Source organism: Sinocyclocheilus grahami, unplaced genomic scaffold (assembly GCF_001515645.1).
Source record: "Sinocyclocheilus grahami isolate Dianchi unplaced genomic scaffold, SAMN03320097.WGS_v1.1 scaffold39.1, whole genome shotgun sequence".
Taxonomy (NCBI): Eukaryota; Metazoa; Chordata; class Actinopteri; order Cypriniformes; family Cyprinidae; genus Sinocyclocheilus; species Sinocyclocheilus grahami.
In genome coordinates, this window is record NW_015505218.1 from 754192 (window position 1) to 779511 (window position 25320).

Consider the following 25320-nt stretch of genomic DNA (forward strand, 5'->3'; position numbering starts at 1 on the left):
TTTAGACTTGTGATGTTGTTAGACTCAGCACTGATGTTCCCATATGCAAACCCAATGACTTGGAATCATGGGGGGTTGATGAGACGTCACAGAGACAGCAGATCACTTATTATGGACGGTTATTTTCAGCACAATGAAAATAACTCTTGTGATGGCATAACAACAGTCTGAGATGAATGTTTATTCATTCTCTGTATGCATGAAGGCATTTCACATTTCCACCAAACATGGTATATGTTACCAATCGTCACATAAACTGTACCCTCAATATAACACAACTATTTATGATATATCATTAATAAACACTTCTCCAAATTTTCAAACGTTTAACCTCACAGACTATTTGGTTGTCCCCATCGATATGTGCTATACTGACCTTTCTGAAGACGAGAGGACTAACTTGCTGCCTCTACTTCCAAAAAGACGACACTTCTGCACATGCCTATGAGGATGCCTAAGATTATGGGGAGATAGAGGTTCATTAAGGGCACGTATTCTGTCAAGGGAGTCGATGTGGTGGCCAGTGTTGGCAGCAGTTCCGTAGTAGAAGATGATGGTGTCAAGTCAAGTCATCTTTATTTCAAAGCAGTAATGCAAATTCTGCTGTAAAGCAGTTCTGACAAGCCAATAATGTCATTATTCAGCTGAACTCAGTTTAAGTTTTATTTAGTAGCAGTGTCAGTGTTCATCAATTATGAAACAACTTCAGTTTCAGCTATAAAGCAGCTCTACAGAAGACAACAGTGCCATTAATCAGCTCAATTCAGTTTAATTTTTATTCGCAGCAATGAAAACATCTCAGTTTTCTCATGCGGTAATATGCCACCATACCTGGTTGAAGCATAATACATTATGTAAAAAAAGCAATAAATCTGAGGAACAGACAAATATTGACATAAGCGAATATGAAAATTGTAATATATATATAGTATATACATAGAAAGAATGGAAGAAAAAAAACAAAATCCTCACGTGAACCTAATCTGTATAAAAACTTTAAGCAATAGTAAGAACACACATACCATATCTGTGTCTGATACTGGCCCGAAGCTTGTCACATAGATGTTTGTCCTCACCTCAGTCACACTTTCTGATTGGACAAAAAGACAAAGAAAGAGTATGTGTAAGAGCAGAAATAACTGCTATGTAAAACAAATATTAAATTAATTTTAAAGCTATAAATCTGTAAAGGCAACAATGAGATATATGTCTAATGTCACCTGACCAAACTGAAAAACAGGTCTCATCGCATCCGCTTGTCAGAGAAAGTGTTAACAGCAGTATGAACTGATGCCAATATCTATGGAGTTTTAGGCAACCTATGACTTTTAACAACCTAGCTAGGTGTTTTTATTGTTGACATTTTATTCATTTGAATAAATATCAGAATGTCCGCTACAATTGCAGCAACTAACCTTACTGAGCAAATTCAAAAAACATCTATTTGTTAGTAGATGTATATTGTCCTTTATGGTGGTGTATTTGGTTGTTTTATTTAGAGAATTCACTGGAACAGAGATTGTCTGAATGAGAAATTGAGCACATATTGCAACACTCATGTTGTCTATGACTGGGTTCACCACTGACTAGAAGGAAGGATAATACTTTATGTAATGAACTTGTTGTTAATGGGAATTTAGAGTCAAATAATTCCACTTGGCTCACTACAGCTCCTGGTTTCAGCAAGCATTAAAAAAGATCACACAATTACTGATTTTAAGAGTGCTGACAGCAGATTTGCAGATTTTTAGAGTGGGTTAGAAGAAAGATTATGCCTCCCAATTTAGGGTCCAGCAAAGTCTTGAGACTATACTGTAAATGCCATTAAAGGGGTCATGAACTGCCTCTGTTTTTTAAATTTTTTATGAAGCAATAGTGACCACAAAATAAAAACAGTTACTCACACTTGTGTGTTGTGACATTTCTGTCGGATCCAAAATATTCGGCACAGCATTGTCTTTTAGTTTCAATATGTCTGAAAATAATGCGTCGAATTGTGCCTTTTTTGGAAACGAATCCGCGATAAAATGAAGTGAACAAAGGACCAAGTTCTTACTGACGTGGCCTGCATCTTCATAAAATAAATAAAGTATATTGTTTGATTTCAGCATAGACCTTTGTTTGCCTAACTTAGTATTTACCTATTACACGTGCAAATCGGTGGGGGGGGGGGGGGGGGGGGGGGCTCGTTTTGGCAGATTTTTATACTAATGAGTTCTGAAACTTACAGAAGGTTTTTAGTACAATGACCTATTATAAATCAAAAGATCAAGGGAATTTTGATTTCTTAGTCTATGACCCCTTTAATCTTTCCATAAGAAAACTTGCCTGAAACACTTTGTTTGTACTCCTTCCAATATTTCTGTGGCTACGTCACCATGTTACACATTTGCACAATTTCCACCTACTGGCTGCTTTTGCCCAACTTCAGAAAGCATTTGGGGAAATGATTTTATGTCATGTCGATGAGATACAGATTTTTTCACTGTGAGAGAAAAAAACATTGTATGGAGTTCCAATACAGCACCACTTTTTACAGCTGCTCACGATGCCTTGAGGGCTGAAAATTAATGGTAACTGGCATTACATTTCTGACAAACTCTGAGCAGTTGACCAATTAATACAGACTCGGACTAATGACCAATCAGAGCAGACTGAGCTTTTTATTAAGCCTTATGCTTTAAAAAGACAGGACTTAAAACATAGTGTTTCAGGCAGAGGGTGACAATAGGTGCCATAGTAATGTATATTATGAGAAAAATCATGTCTTTTTAACTTTAAATCATCTAAGCAGACCCCAAAAATAAAATTGTGAACTTTTAAATGCCTATAATATGTGCACTTAAAAAATGTCCTGTGTGTGGCACACTCTAGGCCTTTAACCACCTGAAGTAAGTCATCAAGTTCCAGTTAGCAACTTTGAAGTGATGAGTACTGTAATGCACATCAGCAACTATGTAAAGCAGGGTGGAAATGGAAAGATTTGATGGAGCTTGAGAGGGGTGACTGGACGGGAGCCAGGATTGTGGAGACAGCAGGACTCAGGCAGTAGAGGCGATAGAAGCTGTCCAGCTCCACAGTGTCAGCCCCGCAGCTCTCAGTGTGCCAATGTGACTTAGCCCATTTATCAAAAGCATACATCTTGATTTTTGACTGCCCACAGCTGGGCTCACAATTTAGGATCTGTACTTTTAGAGGTCACTAGGGATTCACTCTGTGAAGGAGAAAAAAAATATACGCAGAGGGAGATGGTCTAATGGACATCTGTGGAACATTTCTATAAATGCCATTGGGACGTAGACTATAGTGCATCGATGCTCAGCATTTAATGAATCCAGAATGACCAGGGGATCCGATCAGCTTCTTAATTATGATTAAATGAGCAATCTGTGGGTGCGCCATCACAGCAGCGGTCAAGACTTTTCTTTATTTTCATCAGCCATCTTCAACTCATGATTTGTAAGCGATCTCAGGAGAGCGCTGTTCTGTGACAGATTTTGCTATTGATAAAAATCACAGTGCCAAGAGAAGATGAATCATTTCACTGTTCCAAAACACAATCTGTCATGGATTCAGAGGTGTGAGACTTGTGCTAAGAAGTGTAAATATGAAAGACAGACTGATGAAAAACACGCTCCATCTGCAAGCCAAAGGTAAGGCCAGCATGTGGACACTGGAGACACTGACGAAGGAAATGTGTATAGGCATTTATCATACCTCCTAGTCCGGGACGCAATCTGTTATCGTAACCATCCAGCAAGCGGTCCAAGATCCGGGTAAAGATGGTGATGTTGTCTTTGCTGTCATCAGGAATGGGTTCTCGGTGACCTGTTACAACCCTGTGGAGAAGAAAAAAGAGATTCAGTTCTCGTAAAGATAGTAAGGATGCTTTGAAAAGAAGCAAATAGGCCACAAGAAGAAAAAAAAAACAGATAGAAAGAAGGCCACTAAGCAATAAGAGTCTGAAGTCATAAATAGAAGAATGGATAGAGAAGAAGAGAGATTGATCTGGTCAACATCTTTGATCTTTCCTTCTTTGAGCATGTGGTGCGATTGAAGGGTAGGAGATGCAGTCATTATGAATGGGTTCAGGACAGGTCCTACAAATATCAGCTCGACTTCATCTAACAATCAAAAACTAAAGCCTGACCACAATTCAAATGGATCCTAGCTCTTTCTACCATAGACCCAAATTCCTGATTTTCCTTGACTCAACTGACACAATCCCCAAACCTTAAAATGCAGCTTCTTCTAGGAGGTGACTGATTGGTTGGTTGGTTGATTGATTGATTGATTGAAAAAGAGTTCCACATTTAATACTTATTTCATATGCAAATATGTAAACCAATCATAGCAGTGGATGTTTAAATTGAAGTATTAAAGGTGACAGGCCCTTTTGAACAAAGTTGAAATAAGAGGGCTAAAATTAGGGCAGAAAATGGTCTTTTATTTCTCAATTATAATAGGTGCAGTGTTTTAGTTTTACATTTGATTATTTAGTTTCTGTAGTATTTCTTACTTGAATACCACTTCTGTGAATATACCTGTCTGAACAACATGCACACCAAGTCAGTAGGAAAATGAGTTAAAGTGACAAAAAATTAAAATAAATAAATAAAAAACAGACAGAATGACAGAGCAGAGGAGTGATAGAACTAATTGAACCCCAAGTGGATTAGTGAAACCTGTCACACAATTGAATATGGCTTTGCAGAAATCCCAGCTCTGGGATTTGGCTGCATTATATCCCAAAAGTTGCAAATGCATTCTTGAATATTCAGCCAACCCCTGGTTCTTTAATTACCTGGAATATGCAGAATAATTATGTCTTGCTGGGGCTGTGATTCCCCGATGAACAATGCAGTGGCACGATGGAGGGCGTGATAGACAGAAAGCTGATGAGATAATGAGTGCTGTCCTCAATCAAGGGCTGTGCTGGAAGCGACCTTGCGCCAATTACATGCTGACCTTTAAAGGCCTTAAAATAGCATGCAAAACAAAAGGTTTGTCAAAAACACACGCATTGCATTTGGCAATGTTTCATAAGGTTTTGTTTAGTCCTCTTGTGGCAGCAAAAACATGATCACGTTGCTGGATAAACTTGTTTTAGACTTACTTATCATTCTGCACAACACTGAGTAGTCATTTGTGGGAAGAATGATGCTTCACACCACTGATACAGAGAAAGTGATCCCATATTACTAGCTGAAATGTCTTTGCACATTTCTCATTATAAAATATAACGGTTGAATGAAAAAAAAAATCATTCAATTTACAATGAAACAGTGAAAAAAAAATGTTTTATAAAAGTTTAGTTTCATTATTATTTTTAATGTCTCTTTATGAAGTTTGACATGGTGAATATAAAAAAATCAATAAACAGTTCTAGCTGAAATGTCTTTGCACATTTCTCATTATAAAATATAACGGTTGAATGAAAAAAAAAATCATTTAATTTACAATGAAACAGTGAAAAAAAATGTTTTATAAAAGTTTAGTTTCATTATTATTTTTAATGTCTCTTTATGAAGTTTGACATGGTGAATATAAAAAAATCAATAAACAGTCGTCCAAAACTTCAGAAGTGTTTGTTGGATGATGTTTGCCTTTTATGACTAGTCCCACAATGTTCTGGAATGTTCCACAAAGCACTAGAATATTCCAGAATGTTACAGAAACTTCAAGAATGTTCCTTTCCTTGCAGAAGCAAAATATATTTTAAAAACATGCAAAATTAGTACAAAAAAGTTATCTGTACTAAACTAATGTTTCATGATTCATTCTAGAAATTCTAAAATTGACCTGACCTAAATATTTACCAAATATTGATGCTACGGGAAAATAAATAATACAAAAATAATTAGTACCACGTAATTACAGAAGAATCATAAAACTTTAAGTGATTTTTTTTTACATTGTGTCATAATCATACTATCTTGACATAATTATTATCAAATTAATAAGCTGCTCCAGGAAATAATTATATATTAATTTTTTTGCATTAAATATTGTACATTAATTTTACTCACTACTAATGCATATAATGTCACTATAAATGCAAACTAAACAAATAAATATAATAAAATAAAATGAACAAATGAGCATGTTTTATTAATTATTATCTTATTCATATTTTATTTCATACACCTATTAGTTCACATTTTTACATGCAGTAGTCAGCAAATATGCTGTACTTGCTTTTATCTTGCAGCACTGGTAAAAAATAAATAGCCTCATAATTCATGTGCTTAAATCCAGTATACTGGACATTGAATATTACTTAGTTTCCTCCAACAGAAAAGCAGAATTAACAGTTTGCTATTTAATATGTAACAATTAGCATCAACAAAATGTTGTTTACTTGTAAAGTTGCCCATGCATCTCTGGACTGAGGAGCTTAAAGAGGTTTGAATGAATGATTCTCCACTTTGCACTTTTGAAAACGGTCACAAGAGCCCATTACAGAGATCATCAAACTGAAACATGAGCAAAATCCCTTTTAGTGTTGCAGCATATAACAGAAGCTACAAAAAACAAGCCTTTCTGTAGTGCCAGAGTGTGTTTAGGAGAGTGTTTGTGAGCTGTATTTTTCCATCAGAGTACTCTGGCATATTTTGTACTGAATCATCTCAAGAGGCCGTCGACTTTATTGTGGAGCTGAAAATGCAGCAGCACGGAGAGGTAAACATGGCGGAACGGCTGCTTTCAGCCAACAGCAAAGGCAGACCAGCCTCTGTCCAATGCTAATTCATTTTCTTTGGGTTCACACCTCCTTGCAGGAAAACCTTGTCTCACCTGAGTGTGGAGGGGCTTAGCCGAAAGCATTGCAACGACTGACTGATAAGGGGCCCTTTGTATTTCTCCCAGAGCTCAACGGCATACCATGTGACTGATCTGTGTGTGTGTGTCAGCCGGCCGGTGAGGGATCAACCAGACCTGTCAGTGACGTGACATTTTGGAAGCTGATGATCTTCCCATTGTGTTGCGGTTCAGGAGTTCTGATAATTTATTCATTTCAAGAAAGCCACCCAGATGACAAATTGCAGTTTTTTTAAGTGACACTCAAGAGCACCGTTTGTATGCGGAAACTGCATCCTGCCTTCATTGCTGCTCTTTTAAATATCGGCTCATTGATATTAATCAGCTGTAGATCATGCAGCCTCTTTCCGTTTACAGAAACATGGCTGCTCTATTCAGCAGCTCACAGTGTAAGTGAAAGAACAATGGAAACTGTCTATGGCCGTACTTTCTGTTGTTTGTGTTGAGGAGATAAAATGAGCTAATGCCTGATTAACTGGGGAGACGGGCTGAACATTGTGGCTCTTCATGGTGTGCCTGCACATTGCAATTTTTTGTATTACTGAATTGAAGCTAATGAATGGCTGTTACTTGCCAGAGACGCTCATCCTGTGAAGATGGCCATTCAGTGAACTCAAACCAGAGGTTTATTAGTAGGATTCATGAGGCTACCATTCAAGTCCTCCTTTGCGTTTGATTGCCAGCCTCTCCAGCAGGTTTACGTAACCCTGTGAAGGCGAATCTTTAAAGGTAATTTACAGCCCATTAAAACAAGCAGAGGAGGATGAGAATGAGTGCACGGTAGGGCGAAAGTGAAGTATGGAGCGATTGCCAAATGAAAAAAATACAGCTGAAGAAAGATGATACAAGCTACCGAGTTTCATTCCCCACGCATCTCTACACTACAGTCCTGAAGGAAAACCTTGGAGAAGTTTCTCTTCAAATGCATTCTAGGGCTCTAGCCTTCATTGTCGACCACAAACAAGTACTTTCAACGCAGAAGTAAGCAGTTTTCTGTGAATGTGCGAGAATTCCAATTCATTAGCCGATATAGGAAAATATTGAGAAGAATAACAATGCGCAGTAAACGGTAAAACGTTTTGCACTACAAACCAGTGTGTTATTAGTTAAGATAATACATTGAAATAATATAATAAGACACACCAATTTGCAATGATCAAGCAGCAAAATTTGCTGTTTTGTACAGCTAAAATAAGCTGGAAGCGGATGACACCGGAAGCCAAACCTAAAAAATTGACAATTAATGGCCGCTCTTACTGGAAAAATACGGTGGGTAAGTTTCCACTGGTGCTGTGACCTAGTGGTTAGTGAGACATGGAGCTCAATTAGTCAATCAAGTCTGGCTCCAATAATTTTCTTGTCTTCTCTCAACTATTAATATCAATTATAAAATAATACAAAAATTTTTGAGAAAATGTGAAAGGATCCGAATGCTTTTCACCATGTTGATATATGGTTGCCAGGATGTTCTGAATGGTTCCAAGGGCTCTCCTAAGTGGTTTCTAGGATATTCTGGGTGGAGCTATGCGGTTGCTTACTGGTGCACAGAAACGGAGCCCTTCAGGTCTCTAAGGGCCTGTTTACACCTGGTCACTACATGCGTTTTCTCCGAAACGCTCAAACCACTTAAGGAGGTCCAGACGAAACTGGACAAGTGTAACTGCATCTGGTTTTTGAAACCACATATATCAATTTTACTCCTCCCAAAATGTGAAAAAAAATGTGTGAGAGCGTCTTATAGGCTATATGACATGCTCTAATCAGATATGACACCGGTAATGCAACACGCATTGCCGTGGATGAGTAGCTGAGTATCTCTTCAGCAAGCTGATGTGCAACTGCCGCAAATGAAACTGAGAGTAAGACGCAGAGGCTCAACACACAAGAATTCATTAAAAGTAGGACTAACTTATCTTTCCAGTACTGATGCAGCGCTCTCTTCTATTGCAGTCATTGATCTTGAAATTAGCTGATGATGAATAAAATGCAGCACATATGTGACCCTGGACCACAAAAGCAATCTTAAGTCGCTGGGGTATATTTGTAGCAATAGCCAAAAATACATTGTGTGGGTCAAAATTATTGATTTTTCTTTTATGCCAAAAATCATTAGGGCATTAAGTAAAGATCATGTTCCATGAAGATATTTTGCAAATTTCCTACTGTAAATATATCAAAACTTAATTTTTGATTAGTAATATGAATTGCTAAGAACGGCGATTTTCTCAATATTTTGATTTTTTTGCACCCTCAGATTCCAGATTTTCAAATAGTTGTATCTCGGCCAAATATTCTCCTATCCTATAACAAACCATACACCAATGGAAAACTTATTTATTCAGCTTTCAGATTATGTATAAATCATATCTGTGGCTTTTGTTGATGTGAACTCCGTTAAATTTGCATATAGCACAGGAAGTAAAAATCGGATTTGTATCTATTTTCCAGAAACACATTTCTTTGGCCAAGTGTAAATGGAACCATTTTAACAAATCAGATAGCTATCCGATCAGAGAAATTGCATGAAGTGACGAGGTGTAAACAGGCCCTAGGACATTCTTCTTCAAGACTGTACTTCTCAACCGGGGGCCTCTAAATAAATAGATACATTTTGGATACACAAATGCTGCCAAAAAGGCAAACAAACCCAATTAATAGATGTGCCAAATGTTGCTTGATTTGAGGTGACACGGTCAGTCAGATTGGACAGGAAACATGCATCATCTGTGTGCAGCCAAACGCAAGACATACGTGTCCCCATCTGGTGTTATGTGAGGTGTGTGAGCTGATTGGAATTTCTCTCTCAGATGTCGGGCTGGAGTGCTGGAGGATCATGGGCCCTGGCGGCAGCTGCTTCATCCCTCTTCATTACCACCACATCATCCCTGCAAATAAAAAATTGACTTTTCCTCGTAACACCCTTCCTCCACCCCCAACCCAAACCTCTCCTATCACGTTCTGTGTATTGGTATCCTTGAAGCTCTCCCGCTCTCTCTCAATCTCTTTTTTTAAATCTCATCCCTTATTCCTCTCTCTTCACCCTCTCCCTCTTTCTTATAAAGTAAGTGGGAAAGATAAATATCCAGGAGGTCCAGATAATAGCAAATGTGATTCATTTCACTGAGCTGCCAGTATACTGTATGTATACATACATGTAATATTTCAATAGAGTGCGGCAAATAGGCAGTGTTGAAATGAACTCCTGAATATTGTATAATGTGTTTGCACACACGGTTCAGATAATGGAGGGGGTTTTATAATGCAAGACATTTTATGGAATACAATCACCTTCTGGAGAAGAACAGATATTAATAGTATTGTTTATACCATTTTCAATTAGTTTTTCATTACACAACAAATAGCATGACAAGGCAAGATTTGCAGGAGAAAATTCAAGGGTGTGTTTTGGACACTACGAAAGCTGGTAGATGAAATCAATTATGCCAAATCCATTTTATTAAAGGAAATACGAACATTGCATTCAATTAATAACATTTACTAAATATAAAAGTAAAATGCAGGTTCAAGCACAAGAACTCTGTCAGCCCAGTTATAGATTATTGGCTTGATGACCCATAAATAAAGAGATTTGGTAGCACTATTCAAAATCAGTCTACTGACTGCACTGGCAATAATTAATAACCTAAACAGGTTGTTTTCAATTTTGAATGTTGAGTAAATATAAAGTAAAAATTAATATATAGGGGTCATAGAATGCAGTTTCAAATTTTAATATTAAGTTTCCCAAGGTTAGTTTATAAAGTCCACAAAGTGTTTTGCACCCAAAAAAGTCATTTTTACATCCTCACACTGTCACTCAATTTCAAGGGGTGTTACCTCTTGCCAAAATGGAAGTAAACACCCACTGTGATTGGCTAACTTCATTGCACCATATCACACGCCCTCCTTTATGTTGTGTTTTGACATGCGAAATGGCAAGCGCCGTGATAAAGCCGTATAAGGCTGAGCCCGTGTCAGATCTCAGTATTTAGACCCCAGATGGGGAAGATGAGTAATTACAATGAACATTTTAACAACAGCAGTATATTCCTCACACAAAGCTATCCTACAGTATGGCTTCAGACACTTTATACACTTCACACAGCACACAAGCTATATGGACCACATTAATGTGAGTGTATTACTTTTACTTCCCAATCAATGGCTTGAGCTAAATATTGCAGGACTTTGGACCAGATTTGCCCATCCCTGATATAAAGCGATTCACATTTTGGCAAAATGCTATTAGCATGTACTCACCCACCTAGTGACCTTCATTTTTTCATAGAGCATCTTCTTATTCGTGACTTCTAAACTTTCAGTAAAGAGCAACTGACGAAAACCTTTTGAAAACCTTTAAGAAAATGCCACACTGGCCGGATAGCTCCCATTTAAAGGTGTGTTTACACCGACAGCAATTTAATCCCTGGAGTTTGCCGTAAGCAGTGGTATTGTGGATTATAGGCATAGTAAGCGTTCCTAATGCTGACTACCGTGATGCTACTGGTGTATAACCAGTCATAGCTATTGAACATTTGATCAATGGTACGAAATGGAATGTACTGATGGAAAAAAAGAGATGTCATACCATTTTGAAAACAAATTTGTTGTCTTGCTGCAATAAATACATATATAAATAAATAAATGGCATCATGGAGAAGAAACCATCTGTATATGAATGTCTTCTGTGTCTCCATTACCATTGGTAGATCAGTGCTTCTTGTCACTGTTCATTTGCTGAAAGCGTTTTTTCTTTTTTCTTACAAATCGCTGTCAGCGTGAATACCCCTACTTTGTTCATCCATTGGCGCAGGCTGTTTAGAAATGTATTAAGAAATTCTTGTTAAAGCTCTTGTTCAGTAAATTTTTCATTTTACTTTCCTAAATTCTGTCAGCGATAGTTAACTCAGTGCACAGCATCTACAAACACAAAAATGTTTAATGAAACAATGGCAAGCACTTATGGAAGCCAAATGCGTTCATGGCACTATTTAGTCTCCTCTAAATTTAGTCCTCTCTGGTTTTAGGATAATCTCGGAAGTAGTTTAGAAGAAGTTGTTCTGAAATGACACTTAATGCTCTTTTTTAAGGTTATTATTTTTTCAAAATCGTTCATTAAAAACTTGTATTCCATAGGCCACCAATGAATTATAAATCCACCAAATACATAAACTCAGAAAGAGCATATTTATGCTTGTAGTCTAAATTATTATTTTATACTTTATGTCTCCCAGCCTCCTCCTATTTTAGCTGTATTATTTTACAGACAGTTTGTAGCTTTCATTAGATAGCCCAAGATATTCTGAGCATGCATTGATTTTCCATCCAGCCGCAGACAGGTCACGAATGCAGTGTAATATTTTATTGGAGTCTCAAATTCTATTCCATTTCCTGTTATCTTGGTCTTGAGGTTTGTCATATATCGCTTGTTTACTCAGTTCCTTGGTTCATGTTACATATGTTCTAGTGGCAATTAATGTGAGTGACTGTAGACCAAGCAAAATTATATCATGAGAGGTTTATACTAGTTTGACAAATGATGGCATTTTAGATGATTACATAAAAGCTTTTTATTAGCGCCACAGTTCCATCATCTGGATAACAAAATAATCAAAATTGCAAGGACAAAAGTGATTGATTGATTGAAATGTAAATTACATGTAACCTAGTCTATTGGTTAATGAAATTATGATACCATCAATGATCTCTTTATAGCAGTATAGCAAACTATATTTATATTTAGACAGCAAAATATATTTAAATTCTGTTTTATTATTAAATCTCCATACTTTTCATTGTGGGGGCAAAAAAAATGCAAGTCAATACAATGATAGATGAGTGATGCACGTTTCTCAAAAGCCGAATATATCATATTCATTACTCAAATTTTAACATGATTTTAAAAAATAAATAAATAATGAATGAATGAATGAATGATGTTTGGATAATCAAGTAACTGTGTATGTTGTGTCAGCGTACATCATGAAACACAGACTTGTGTACCATGACCTGAAGGTGAATGTTTTTGGAATTATTCTAAAAGTCCTTTTACTTGCTTAAAAGTGCACGCTATCAATTAATTTTAGCTTTACAGAAAATGAATGTTTCTAGATTAAAATTAAGAGTGATTAGGTGACAGAAGGTGTGTAGCAGATTGTACAGGTTTTGATCATGTTGATCATTTAGAAGCCTTAGAAATCTGCTATTTTCTTGCTATTTTATACTAAGGCACACTCCAAAATTCACTATTTGAAGTTCTCTCCTCAGTCCACTAAGACCATTTGTGGATTTCAAGATGCAAAAATAAATAAAACAAAAAACCCTCCTCAAAAAATACATGACAATTTATGTCAGTGATCAAACGAAAGCCAGACGCAACAAAAATGGAAATGCGCTCAAAACAGCACTGCTGTATTAAACCTGTGATTTTCCCTCAGAGCAATTAAGAAGCAAATCATCGGGGAGGATTAAAACATCCACGTCTGACGTCCCAATCTTGACAGGCCTTCCCGAGCTCCGCTGCACATTTATAAAGTCCTGCAGAGCACCCTGGAAAAACCGCACCACAAATCGAGGACATTTTAATAATGTCCCTAAAAAACAAAGCTTGCTACTCAAAATGTATTGAAGAGTACTTGAAAGGTCTTTAAATGTACTCTAAGTCACTGACAGAGTAGGATTTATGTTGAAACATGCATCCCTTTCTGTCCTTTCTCCTCTTATGTGAACCCAAACATGTGACGTATGATATCCTTCCTCAAAATAAAAGCTCATGTTGTGGCTGAAATGAGACGCCGTTTGTTCCATGCAGTCGGATGGTGACATTGATTTCCTCCGTTTGGCCTGCAGCCCTTCAGAAATACCCTCTGCTGGGCCAACGGGGAGTGTAATCAGATTCCCGCAAAGCCAGCTGAGACCATCAGCCACTTAACGTTTCTGATGTTGACAATGCTATTACTCAGTTTATCAACAAGTGCAGAAATGCAACAGAGGGATAGGGAAGAATATACTAGTTAATTAGCACGAGTATCGCAACATTGGAAATGTACTGAATACGCTACTTGTAATAGACAAAGACAAAGCGAGTCTGCAGTGAGATGAAGCACAATATCTTTACATAGCGTAATGTTCACTGTAGCGATGCAACTGATAAATTACCCTGCTGGAGGTGGCGAACGTTGAAACTCTTGGTAAGTGGTGCACGCTGAGAATTACCAAATGGACTGCTGCCCCTCAACTAGCATTTCCCCGCAACCCTGCAACACATTGACCTTGACACATTCACGCCAGCCATTGACAGCATGTTATTTGTCGGCTCGGTCACATCTCTGAGTGCCACCCTATCCTTCGAAGGCCTGTGAATAATGCATGCGCAATGAGCCAGAGGGAGAGCGGCCAGAAATTTCGAAGTGATCCATATGGAAGGAGCGCAGGAGTGGCGCTCTCCCTTTCTTTGCCGGGTATTGATTTCATGTCACTTCGGACAGTTGCGTTGATACCGATTCCAAACAAAACAGACAACAAAAGAGGTTTGAGCTATCCGCAATCGTTAACTCGAGATTGCACCACACAGGGGTGGGGTGTGTGTTTGTGTTTGTGTGTGCGTGACGGAAAAGAGGTTTGCAGCGCTTTGTCGGGGAGGCAAAACACAGGCAGCTCATTCATATGTAAAAGATGGATTGTTACGAATAATAGTTTAATCAAGCCCTGCCTTTCGGCGCACATGCGTGCAGCGAGGGATGGCTGTGATGCGTGGAGCGACATTAGCTAATATGGGAGATTTGTCTGTGACAACTTTATCCATTAGCAAAGTCTCCGGCCTGTGCTGTCGCAAAGCCGATTTAGAGTCGTGTGATAGTATCATTGGGCATCAGCGAGCCTGCAGGACTCGTGGAGCGACAGCTGTGCTGATTCAGAGAGATACTCATGAGGTATAAGCACTCTGCTGCTCTGAAGTCTAAAGGGATTATGCCTAAACTTGGTCATGGCTCTTGCGGGCTCGCTGCATTTTCGAGAAGGCACGCAAATATCCTCGGATACGCGTCATCCGCGTGGATTGCTTCTCGCTGCAGCATGGGGGGAAGAAGAGCAGCTACTTGAAGCTGGAAGCATGCGACGAGGTCAACGTCAAAGAGCCACTCTCTTGTCATTCGTGTGATTGAGGTCGCATTGTTAGTATGCGCTGAGGGTTTGAGCTAGTTTGATCTGCCATCCAGAATAGACTAATACAAGGACCTGGCAGTCAGTGTCAGTAGTCATTTAGACTTGTTTAACAACATATTTATAGCTCAGTGAATCTCTTAAATCTTTAAAGGCAAGTATCTTTGAAGCTTGGGGGAGCAAGGACACAAGATGAAGAGCCCTGTGTTATTATTATGTTGTCTCCAACAGTGCCTCTGGTATGGCAGAGTGAGTTTGATGATGGAGACAGTGGGTTGCTGGAAGAGAGCTTGCACCATTCTTGATGCTTATTAATATGTGGAATTGCATGATCCAATTTTCAGAAACTCGCCTAAATAACGTTAAGCACATTTAATCTGGGCTAAGACATGTTGGACTTTTTTTTTCCTGATAGAAGACCAAATTTATTGCTAACATTCAACCGTGCTCCAGAGGCTCGCCGTGCCTCATTTCTGGGATACTTTTCGGCATTCGGGGGGTGGGGGGTGGGGTATTTTGTACATGCCTGGGAAGCCTGAAATTAAATTTACTTGGGAAGAGGCTAAGCAACAAAGGGCTATGGATCGCAATAAAAGCTTATCAAAACCAAATAACCCTCTCTGACTGTAAGGGAAATGGGTCAGCTGAATAAACAGCACTATTTAAGTCTCTCTCTCACTCAGAAAATGTATTCAACAAACAACAAAGTAGATAGCACCATGAAGCATGCTGTAACAAGGCCCTGGTTTGTCCATTTAATAGTATTGTTTTAATCTATATAAATTATTTACAACCAAATAATGAGCCTGTTTCTGGGACAGACCTACAAGCAGACACAAAATTCTTAATGAAACAACTTGAAGTGTCCTAGAGAACTGTACTGCATAGATTTTATTGCTCAGAGGGTGCTCAGAGCAATCTTGAAAAATGCTTATAGCACTATTCCTCATAGGCGCTGCAAGATCAACAATGATAGAATAGCTTGGTATAATTTGGACTTTATTTTGAAATTAATTTGGTATTTATACTGAAATTAGAGATGCATCATTGTGTCAGCCACCACTAGGGTTACCAATTTCAGAAAAGGAAAATTAGAGACAATTATGATTCTTTATAGGACAATAAGGGACGCTCAAAGTATTTGTAATGTATAGTGTGTCATTTCCGTGTTTGCAGTTAAGTATATGTATAAAAGGTTCTCAGAAATAATCAAATTTGTTTTGCTTAACCTATTTATGTACAATTATTCTAAAAATAATTAAATGTATACAAAACAAATAAAAAGTCAAATGTCACATTACGCACAAACCATCGGCCTGAGTAAATTGTACCACTATAGAATTGTGACTGCAAGTGGTGTAGTAATTACATACATAAATATGGCATACAATTTTAAATAATGACAACTTTTTTTTTTAACAATGGCACTTAAAATTTTGAACTAAAATGTTATTGCAACCATGGTTGCAATAACATTTTAATTCTAAAATAAAACAATGATTGTCCCAAAAAGAGAATGTATTATTCGTATGTTCTATGTGGTTATATGGCCTACGAATACGGGACAAACTGCGTTCCATATGGCTTTCATACGGAATGCTTCTTTGATGCCTCAAATACAGGACAATTCCGTATTATACTGAGCGGTTGGCAACCCTAGTCACCACATCTACTGTGCTGTATATGGTCTACAGTCAGCTTCTGCTTGTATTATTTTATAATTACCTACCTAAATAAATTAAATCTTTAAAAGCCTACGAATACGGGACAAACTGCGTTCCATATGGCTTTCATACGGAATGCTTCTTTGATGCCTCAAATACAGGACAATTCCGTATTATACTGAGCAGTTGGCAACCCTAGTCACCACATCTACTGTGCTGTATATGGTCTACAGTCAGCTTCTGCTTGTATTATTTTATAATTACCTACCTAAATAAATTAAATCTTTAAAATGTGTGTGAAATGCTTTTTCAAGCATAACAGTGCTTTCAGTTCACCTGAATGTAATTTTGTTCCCTAGCTGCACCTCATGCCATTGATAATGAAACAAACAGACTGTGAGAAACAACAAAGCTTCCTTTTGTAAAGAAGATGTTATAAAAGGCAACTAAACATCTGGGATAGTTTTGAGTTTGCATTGTTTTCTTTCTGTTCATTCAAAAGCAAACGTAGATGTGATCGAACAATAAATAGTCGAAGTAGCAAAGTATTGGTATCAGTCATTTTTAAGTTTATGGCAAAAAACTTCATCCCTCTGCATCCCTTGACATATATTTGACTTTGAGGACTGTTTGAGATCTTATTTGGAAGATATCATTACCAGGATTTTATTAGGAGAAAAAAATCTGATAAGGATATTTATTAGATAATTAGTTGTCATGCATCGCTGTTTCCTGAGCTGCAGGATTTTTTCATCAAAAACTGTCGTAATTTATAAATAAAAGGTCATTTTACAGCTTTATTTTTAGATCTACTACAATATAAAACGGACTGTTTAGTTACTGGCTTTAATTACCAATGCATAAACAGCAATACATGTTTTTACAACTAACACCTGCTGTTTCACACTGCAAACTTCAGCGGTGCATGAACATCACTTAAATTAAGTAGGTAAATATATAAAATGCTAAAATAAATAAATAATACTTGAAGCATAACAGTGCTTTCAGTTCACCTGAATGTAATTTTGTTCCCTAGCTGCACCTCATGCCATTGATAATGAAACAAACAGACTGTGAGAAACAACAAAGCTTCCTTTTGTAAAGAAGATGTTATAAAAGGCAACTAAACATCTGGGATAGTTTTGAGTTTGCATTGTTTTCTTTCTGTTCATTCAAAAGCAAACGTAGATGTGATCGAACAATAAATAGTCGAAGTAGCAAAGTATTGGTATCAGTCATTTTTAAGTTTATGGCAAAAAACTTCATCCCTCTGCATCCCTTGACATATATTTGACTTTGAGGACTGTTTGAGATCTTATTTGGAAGATATCATTACCAGGATTTTATTAGGAGAAAAAAATCTGATAAGGATATTTATTAGATAATTAGTTGTCATGCATCGCTGTTTCCTCAGCTGCAGGATTTTTTCATCAAAAACTGTCGTAATTTATAAATAAAAGGTCATTTTACAGCTTTATTTTTAGATCTACTACAATATAAAACGGACTGTTTAGTTGCTGGCTTTAATTACCAATGCATAAACAGCAATACATGTTTTTACAACTAACACCTGCTGTTTCACACTGCAAACTTCAGCGGTGCATGAACATCACTTAAATTAAGTAGGTAAATATATAAAATGCTAAAATAAATAAATAATACTTGACAAAATTTCTAAAGTGTTAAATGCTGATTCCGTTAGCATCGTCTCCAAAGGGAGCAGTAAAACTTGTCTGGCTTTTCAACATCTGAAATCATCTTCTGAAAAAAGGTGGTGTTATTTTTGATGGTGGTGGGGGGTGATAGATGTTCCAGGAGACTGGTGCTGTGATGTCAAACTGAATCAAATTCAGTACATTATCTATCTGCTGACATAACAGAAAATGAATTTCTGCTTCCAAAGCAAGGACCTCACATTCAGTGACCCCTACTGAATATCGTGTGTGTGGGGGGCGCACTAAAATTAATGGCTGCTATTCTTCCTCTTTCATCTCAGATGTTTCTTTCTTCCCTCTCTTATTATCTCTCTCTATCTCTCTTGTGCATGTTTTTCTCTTTTGCTTATGTTACTGCCAGATGGAATTGGTAGATTCCAATCAATGTTCTTCTTTGACTAATTACTCTGACAAAGATGGTGAGGATCCAGATGAATAGATGGCTGCTGAGCATGCCTGGCAACACACACACAGATGCTGTATCAAGAAACATGCCAAATATATCTTCCTAAGCAGTTAGAAATCTACAGTATAATGATTCTCTATTAAACACTTACCAAGATATGATCTGGTATGATGGCTTTGGATTTAGGCCACAATTAAGGCCTAATATGCTCACTGCAGTATTATTTTTGTTATTTGTTTGAGGGGGAAAAAGAAATTCCAAATGGCGGAACAATGTTATGCTGTTTGCATATATTCCGACACCACCCTCATGGCTGCGTACCCACATGCTAATAACAAGAATATGCTAATAATATTTTAATATATGCCATGTGCTATCCTCTTAATAAGATAACAAAACCACAACAAACAATGACAGCTGTGACAAAACAGCAGTTAAGAAAGCATCTGAACACAGTAATGTGGATATGTTTGCACCAGATTACAAAATTATAATTACAATTTAAATTGCAACTATAAAGTAGTTCCCCTTCAGGAACTCGAGCTGCGTCAAAACGCTTTGGGAACGCCTTCAGCGTGACCACGCTCTGAATCACATGTGTAATCAGTCCAATGGATGAGCGAGACGTCACGGGCGGGAAGCTTAAAAGCACGTGCGGTGGAACCGGCGTTAGCTTTTCTGTCATTCAGCAAGCGCTCTGTGTGTGTGTCTTCCTTTCTGCCTTGCACTCTCACCCCACACTTTAACCAAGTGTGTGGATGCTGCTCTGGCTCCTCTGTGACTCCAGGGCATCCACATACTCAACTACATTGACGATTGGTTCATATTAGCTCATTCAGAGCAGATAGTGTTTCGGCATCGAGATGTCGTTATCGCTCACATGAAAGAGTTGGGATTAAGACTAAACGCCAAGAAAAGTGTGCTTTCTCCATTACAGAGGACCACTTATCTGGGCGTGGTGTGGGATTCAACCACGATGCAGGCATGTTTATCTCATGCTCGGATCGAGTCGATCCTCACGGCAGTCAAGAGAGTGAGAGAAGGCCAGTCACTCACTGTCAAGCAGTTTCAGAGACTGCTGGGTCTGATGGTAGCTGCGTCCAACGTGATACCTTTTGACCTGCTGTACATGAGACCCCTACAGTGGTGGCTCAAGGTCAAGGGGTTCTCTCCAATGGGAAACCCGCTTCGCCTGCTCAAGGTCAAACGGTGCTGCCTTCGTGCCTTAGACGTGGAGGAAACCTTGGTTCTTGTCTCAGGGCCCGATGCTGGGAGTTCATTATCACTCACTGGTTGGGGAGCAGTCATGAGTGGCTGCTCAGCCCGCGGTCTGTGGAGTGGTCGCCATCTCAGTGGCACATCAATTGGCGTGTTTCTAGCTTTGAAACAATTTCTCCCGGACCTAAGAGATCACCATGTGTTGGTGCGCACCGACAACACAGCGGTGGTCTCTTATATCAACCACCAAGGAGGTCTGCGTTCGCGCCCCCTATACAGGCTGGCGCACCAGATCCTTGTGTGGTCCCAGGGCAAACTCCTCTCGCTGAGAGCAGTTCACATTCCTGGGCATCTCAATATGGGAGCAGACATCCTGTCGAGGCAGGGGCTGAGGCCCGGGGAATGGAGACTTCACCCCAAGGTGATATGGACAGCTTTTGGCCAGGCTCAGGTGGACCTGTTTGCGACTCGAGAGACATCGCACTGTCCCCTCTGGTTCTCTCTGACTCATCCAGCTCCTCTCGGACTGGACGCTATGGTACAGACATGGCCGAGGCTTCGTTTGTACGCCTTTTCCCCAATTGCTCTGCTCTCGGGAGTTCTGGAGAGAGTGCGCCGGGATGTCGCAAGCCGTTTTAGCATTTAAACATTTGTTTTGACTATCCATGGATATACAGTAATTTAAGATAGGAACAATTGTATTTTGACGAGTCATAATTATAATTCGACTAGTCACAATGACAATTAAAGATATCTGCAATTATAATTGCACTAGTAAGAAATCGGATTAAAGATATCTATAAATACTTTGACTAGTCAAAACTCCATTTAAGATATTTGTAATGACATCATAGATATCTCTAATTCAGTTTCGACTAGTCACAATTATATTTTAAGATATCTGAATTGTATCTGCTCCTAATCGAATCTGCTGTTGTGTGACGTGAGACTAAATTGACTCAGCTCCTCCCAGAGCTCCTCCCCAACTAATGTTTAGTGCTAACAGCTAACAACAGTGGTCTGCTTTTCTTGTCCTGGAGAGAAAAGCTACTGGATGAATTACTTCAGGGGTTATTAAATAATATCTGGATGCAGCCATATGTGGTAAAAGGTCTCCAGCGTGCATGTATGTATAGCGCTGTGATTTTAATTGAATCATGTTGCAAAACGGACCAAATGCCGTGTAATGTTCAATAAAGTCAGATGCATGCACATTTTAGATATCTATAAAGGAATTTTGACTAGTCACATAGTTTATTCCAGATATCTACATTGAAATTCTTCCTAGCCACAAAGCTCAATGCAGATATCTCCAAAGAAAGATATTCCTAGTCAAAAATCAGATTGAGATATCCATAATTAAATTGCAGACAAAATCAATTACAGATATCTTTAATTATAATTTCTACTAGTTAAAACTATTTTGTAGATATCAGAAAATATTTTCCAATGGAAGTCAATGGAACAATATGACTAGTTGTAATAGCATTGTAGATATCTCGAAATTTATATTATGACTAGTCAAAATAACATTGTAGATATCTTCAATGCATATAATGACTAGTCATAATCACATTGTAGATATCTTAATTCCAATTATGATGAGTCAAAATTGCAGAATAGAAATCTGGAATTGGAATTTTGACTAGTCAAAACTAAATTATGACTAGTACAGCAAGGAGTATTTAATGCTAAAACCGCTTGCCATACCGGGACGGGGTTCGTCTACTGCTAGTAGCCCCGTTCTGGCCGGTCCGAGTATGGTTCTCGGACCTGATTTCACTCCTTGACGGCTCTCCATGGGAGATTCCCTTCAGGAGGGATCTCCTCTCACAGGTGGAGGGCACATCCCCGCCCGAAGCTGTGGGTGTGGCCCCTGTGGGGGCACAACTCGTAGCTTCTGGCCTCTCAACTGAGGTTGTTGAGACCATCCTCCAATCCAGAGCTCCCACTGCGAGGAAACTGTATGCCCTGAAGTGGAAGCTTTTCACTTCTTGGTGCAGAGACCGCCAGCTCGACCCAGTCAACTGCCTGGTAGGTACAGTTCTGGAGTTCCTGCAAGCCCGTCTCTCTGCAGGGTTGACCCACTCCACCCTAAAGGTCTACATGGTGGCCATTGCGGTCTACCACGCCCCTATTGGTGGCCAGTCAGTGGGCAGACACCCCCTGGTTACACGTTTCCTCCGCGGTGGCCTCCGGTACGATCTTGCGTCCCCCCGTGGGACCTGGCTGTGGTGCTAGAAGCTCTTTGTAAGCCTCCATTCGAGCCTATTGAGGAAATTTCTCATCGCCATCTCACAATAAAGACTCCTTCCTTCGGGCGATATCTTCTCTCAAGAGAGTTAGGGATCTGCAGGCCCTCTCAGTGGCCCCTTCCTATATTGACTTTGCGCTCTTTTTGGCCAAAGTGTTTCTCTACCCTCGAGCGGGGTATGTCCCTAAAGTCCCCTCCTCTACACCACGGCCTGTCGTACTCCAGGCCTTCTGCCCTCCTCCCTTCCGGGAGCCTGACCAGCAGAAGCTAAGAGAGGTCTTCCTGCTACTAAGCAGACCCTCAGCCGGTGGATTGTAGATGCCATTTCCATTGCTTATGAGTCCTCTGATCTCCCCTCGCTATTGGGGGCAAAGGCTCACTCGACTAGAAGTGTGGCGGCCTCCAAGGCCTTTTTAGCAGTTGTGCTTATGCAGGACATCTGCTACGCTGCGGGTTGGTCCATGCCCCTCACGTTCGTCAGGTTCTATGGCCTAGATATGCGAGCCACTTCAGGCTCTTCTGTTCTCTCGCCCTGGCTGTGCTCTACCACACTAAGCAGGGATTTGTAATTCTGGCGGAGTGGGCATACTTGTTCCCAAAGTGTTTAGACACAGCTCGAGTTCCTAAAGGGGAACTTCTCCAGGTTACGCATGTAACCATGGTTCCCCGAAGGCAACGAGACGCTGCGTCTCAGTGCCATACTTCCGGCATCCCTACGAGCGCTTGCTTCATTCCTAGAAGCTGACGCCGGTTCCACTGCACGTGCTTTTAAGCGTCCTGGTCATTACGTCACCCCTCCCGTGACGTCTCGCCCATCCATTGGACTGATTACACATGTGATTCAGAGCGCGGTCACGCTAAAGGCATTCCCAAAGCATTTTGACGCACGCTCTCCAGCGTGTTCATGTTTTTACTGGTGTATCAGTAACACTTTAGAGTACCAGATATAGTATGTCTTAGATAAAAAATTACAGACAAATACAGACAAGTTACCATGATACCACCACTACTTTACTATAAAACACATGCTCATTGCAACCGCTTCACTAACATAACAATCATTATAACAGATGCATAATTTTATGGCAAGTTACAACAGCCAGAACTGCCACCCGTGACAAAACAATTAAGTTAAATAATCGACTAATTACACCCAATTATCTAGCTCTCTTATATGAAAAAAAACCTTAACTTATATATTGATATAGTAGCCTAATATTAAAAGCAGGCTAGGTAATTTGGTTCAAAAACATTTTGTTTGTTTGTCTAATCATATCCCTCGGTCCGATGGCTACGATAGGCTGTCCTACCTACCTGTCAACGTATGTATTTGCATACCTCCGCAATACCCTCGGTACTGCAGACCGAGCATGGATGGAAGCCGATATTATTGTAATATTATGCGCTTTGTATTGTAATGTTTTTTTCACCAGTGAATGAGACTTGAGGTAATCTGACAGAGTTGCATTCAACCAACACCATCTCTTAAAGTGTTGCTGGTTAGCCTCTGGTCTTCCTATGCACATTCACGTGTTTTTGAGGAGACGTGGCTTTGGAGAGTGATTTGCAGGGAGGGTGGGATCTTATGCTTTCAAAGCTAGCTTGCTATTGCTAGCCTCTCCGAAATCACCTACCCTACCTTAATGCTAGAAAGCCAATGCAACTGTGATTTTTTTTAATCATTAAAATTCCTTTTCACAATCATCTTGACTAAGGGGGAAGGACAGCCTGGTTGAGGGAGCAACGCCCAATCACACCCCTCCGTGGCTCTGGCCCTGTGTCTCAACCCAACGGGCTGAACAAAAATCCTCATTTGGCCAACTCTAAATGAACTTCGCTTTACCCAGATTTTGTTCAAAATTACATCATACCAGTTCATTCTTTGATTTTGCTTGGGGCCTTTATGAATACAATCTTGAGACACACTTGGAATGGTTCAGGAAAGACCTGTGTCATGAAAGGGATCCTATTTTATGATTTAATGCTGTATTTAGTTTTTAGAAGACCACTAGCTCTGGCACTTGATTGCAAACTCATAATCCCCCTTTCCCCCAAATCTCTGTCTGTATGTACGTTCACAACTCTGACATGTACGAGTGGGCTAATGAGCAGTGAAAACCAACTGGCATCACTGCAACGCAATCTAGGCTAAACTCGTCTCGGAATCCCTCAGGTTCTTCCAGCATGAGTTTCTTTCCAGGTTTATTGAGTCACACTTGTAACCAAGCCCTCTCCACCAACGAAAATCCAATTCATGGCAGTTTGTGCGAACGATTTACAGCCAGCTACGGTTGGCTCCAATGACATTTTGCAGATCGTAAAAGCCCCTGCACAGTAATACAACCTTATTAATGAATGTATTAGCTGCAATGCATCCCTAGAGCCTGCAACATGGGGAAAAGAGAAAAGGTAGAGAGTTTGACTTGATGGGGAGGGTTGATGAGTCATCCTACCCGGTTTGCAAGCTGGGGTTGAAAAGCATGAGGAAGATCCACACGCAGGGGATGCATGCTGCGAGCTTGCGGAGAATGCCAGCCATATCACTCTGAGTTCTGAATGCCTGCAGAAAGAAGAGGGAAAGGAGGGTGAGAACAAGCAAATTAGCAAAGTGGAGAGCTTCATAAGAATACAAGCTCTGTCACCTGCGCCAGTTCTGAAAGTCAAATATGAAAGGTGCTACTCAGCTGCCTGCCACTGATGTGGACATTTGATTTGTCGATTTGAAACATCAAAATAAATGTGTGTAAGAATACAATTTTAGAGACTCAGTACAAGTAAAGATATTTTTAGGAAGTCTTTTAGAAATGTTGTTTTTGAAAATGTTTAGGATTTTTTTTTGTATCTTTGCCCTCTGCTTCCCCTCTGCTTCTCTGTTGATTTGTAGATGGATACATTCCACCTGTGCATCACATGGGTCACAGAGGTACATTGTAAGCAAATGTGTAAGTTAATTTAATAATCGGTTCCTTCATGAGCTGGAATTTTATTGGCTGTGCCCCATAGGAAGTTGAAATGGGAGATTAATTAAAATTGCAGGACATGGAATTTACTAGATTATAATTATGCTAAATTTAACAGGTAAAA

General features: G+C 39.3%; 1 protein-coding gene across 1 annotated transcript in view; it reads right to left on the reverse strand.

Moving 5' to 3' along the window:
* The window catches only part of gabra3 (gamma-aminobutyric acid type A receptor subunit alpha3), a 114656-nt gene that overhangs the window by 61380 nt on the left and 27956 nt on the right, over positions 1-25320 (reverse strand). Inside the window, exons 2-4 of the mRNA XM_016267671.1 lie at positions 24690-24796; positions 3718-3839; positions 1023-1090 (exon numbers count right to left, since the gene is read on the reverse strand). Coding sequence (XP_016123157.1) covers positions 1023-1090; positions 3718-3839; positions 24690-24775 — 276 coding nt within the window. The 5' untranslated portion in view covers positions 24776-24796. The remainder of the gene's footprint in view (positions 1-1022; positions 1091-3717; positions 3840-24689; positions 24797-25320) is intronic.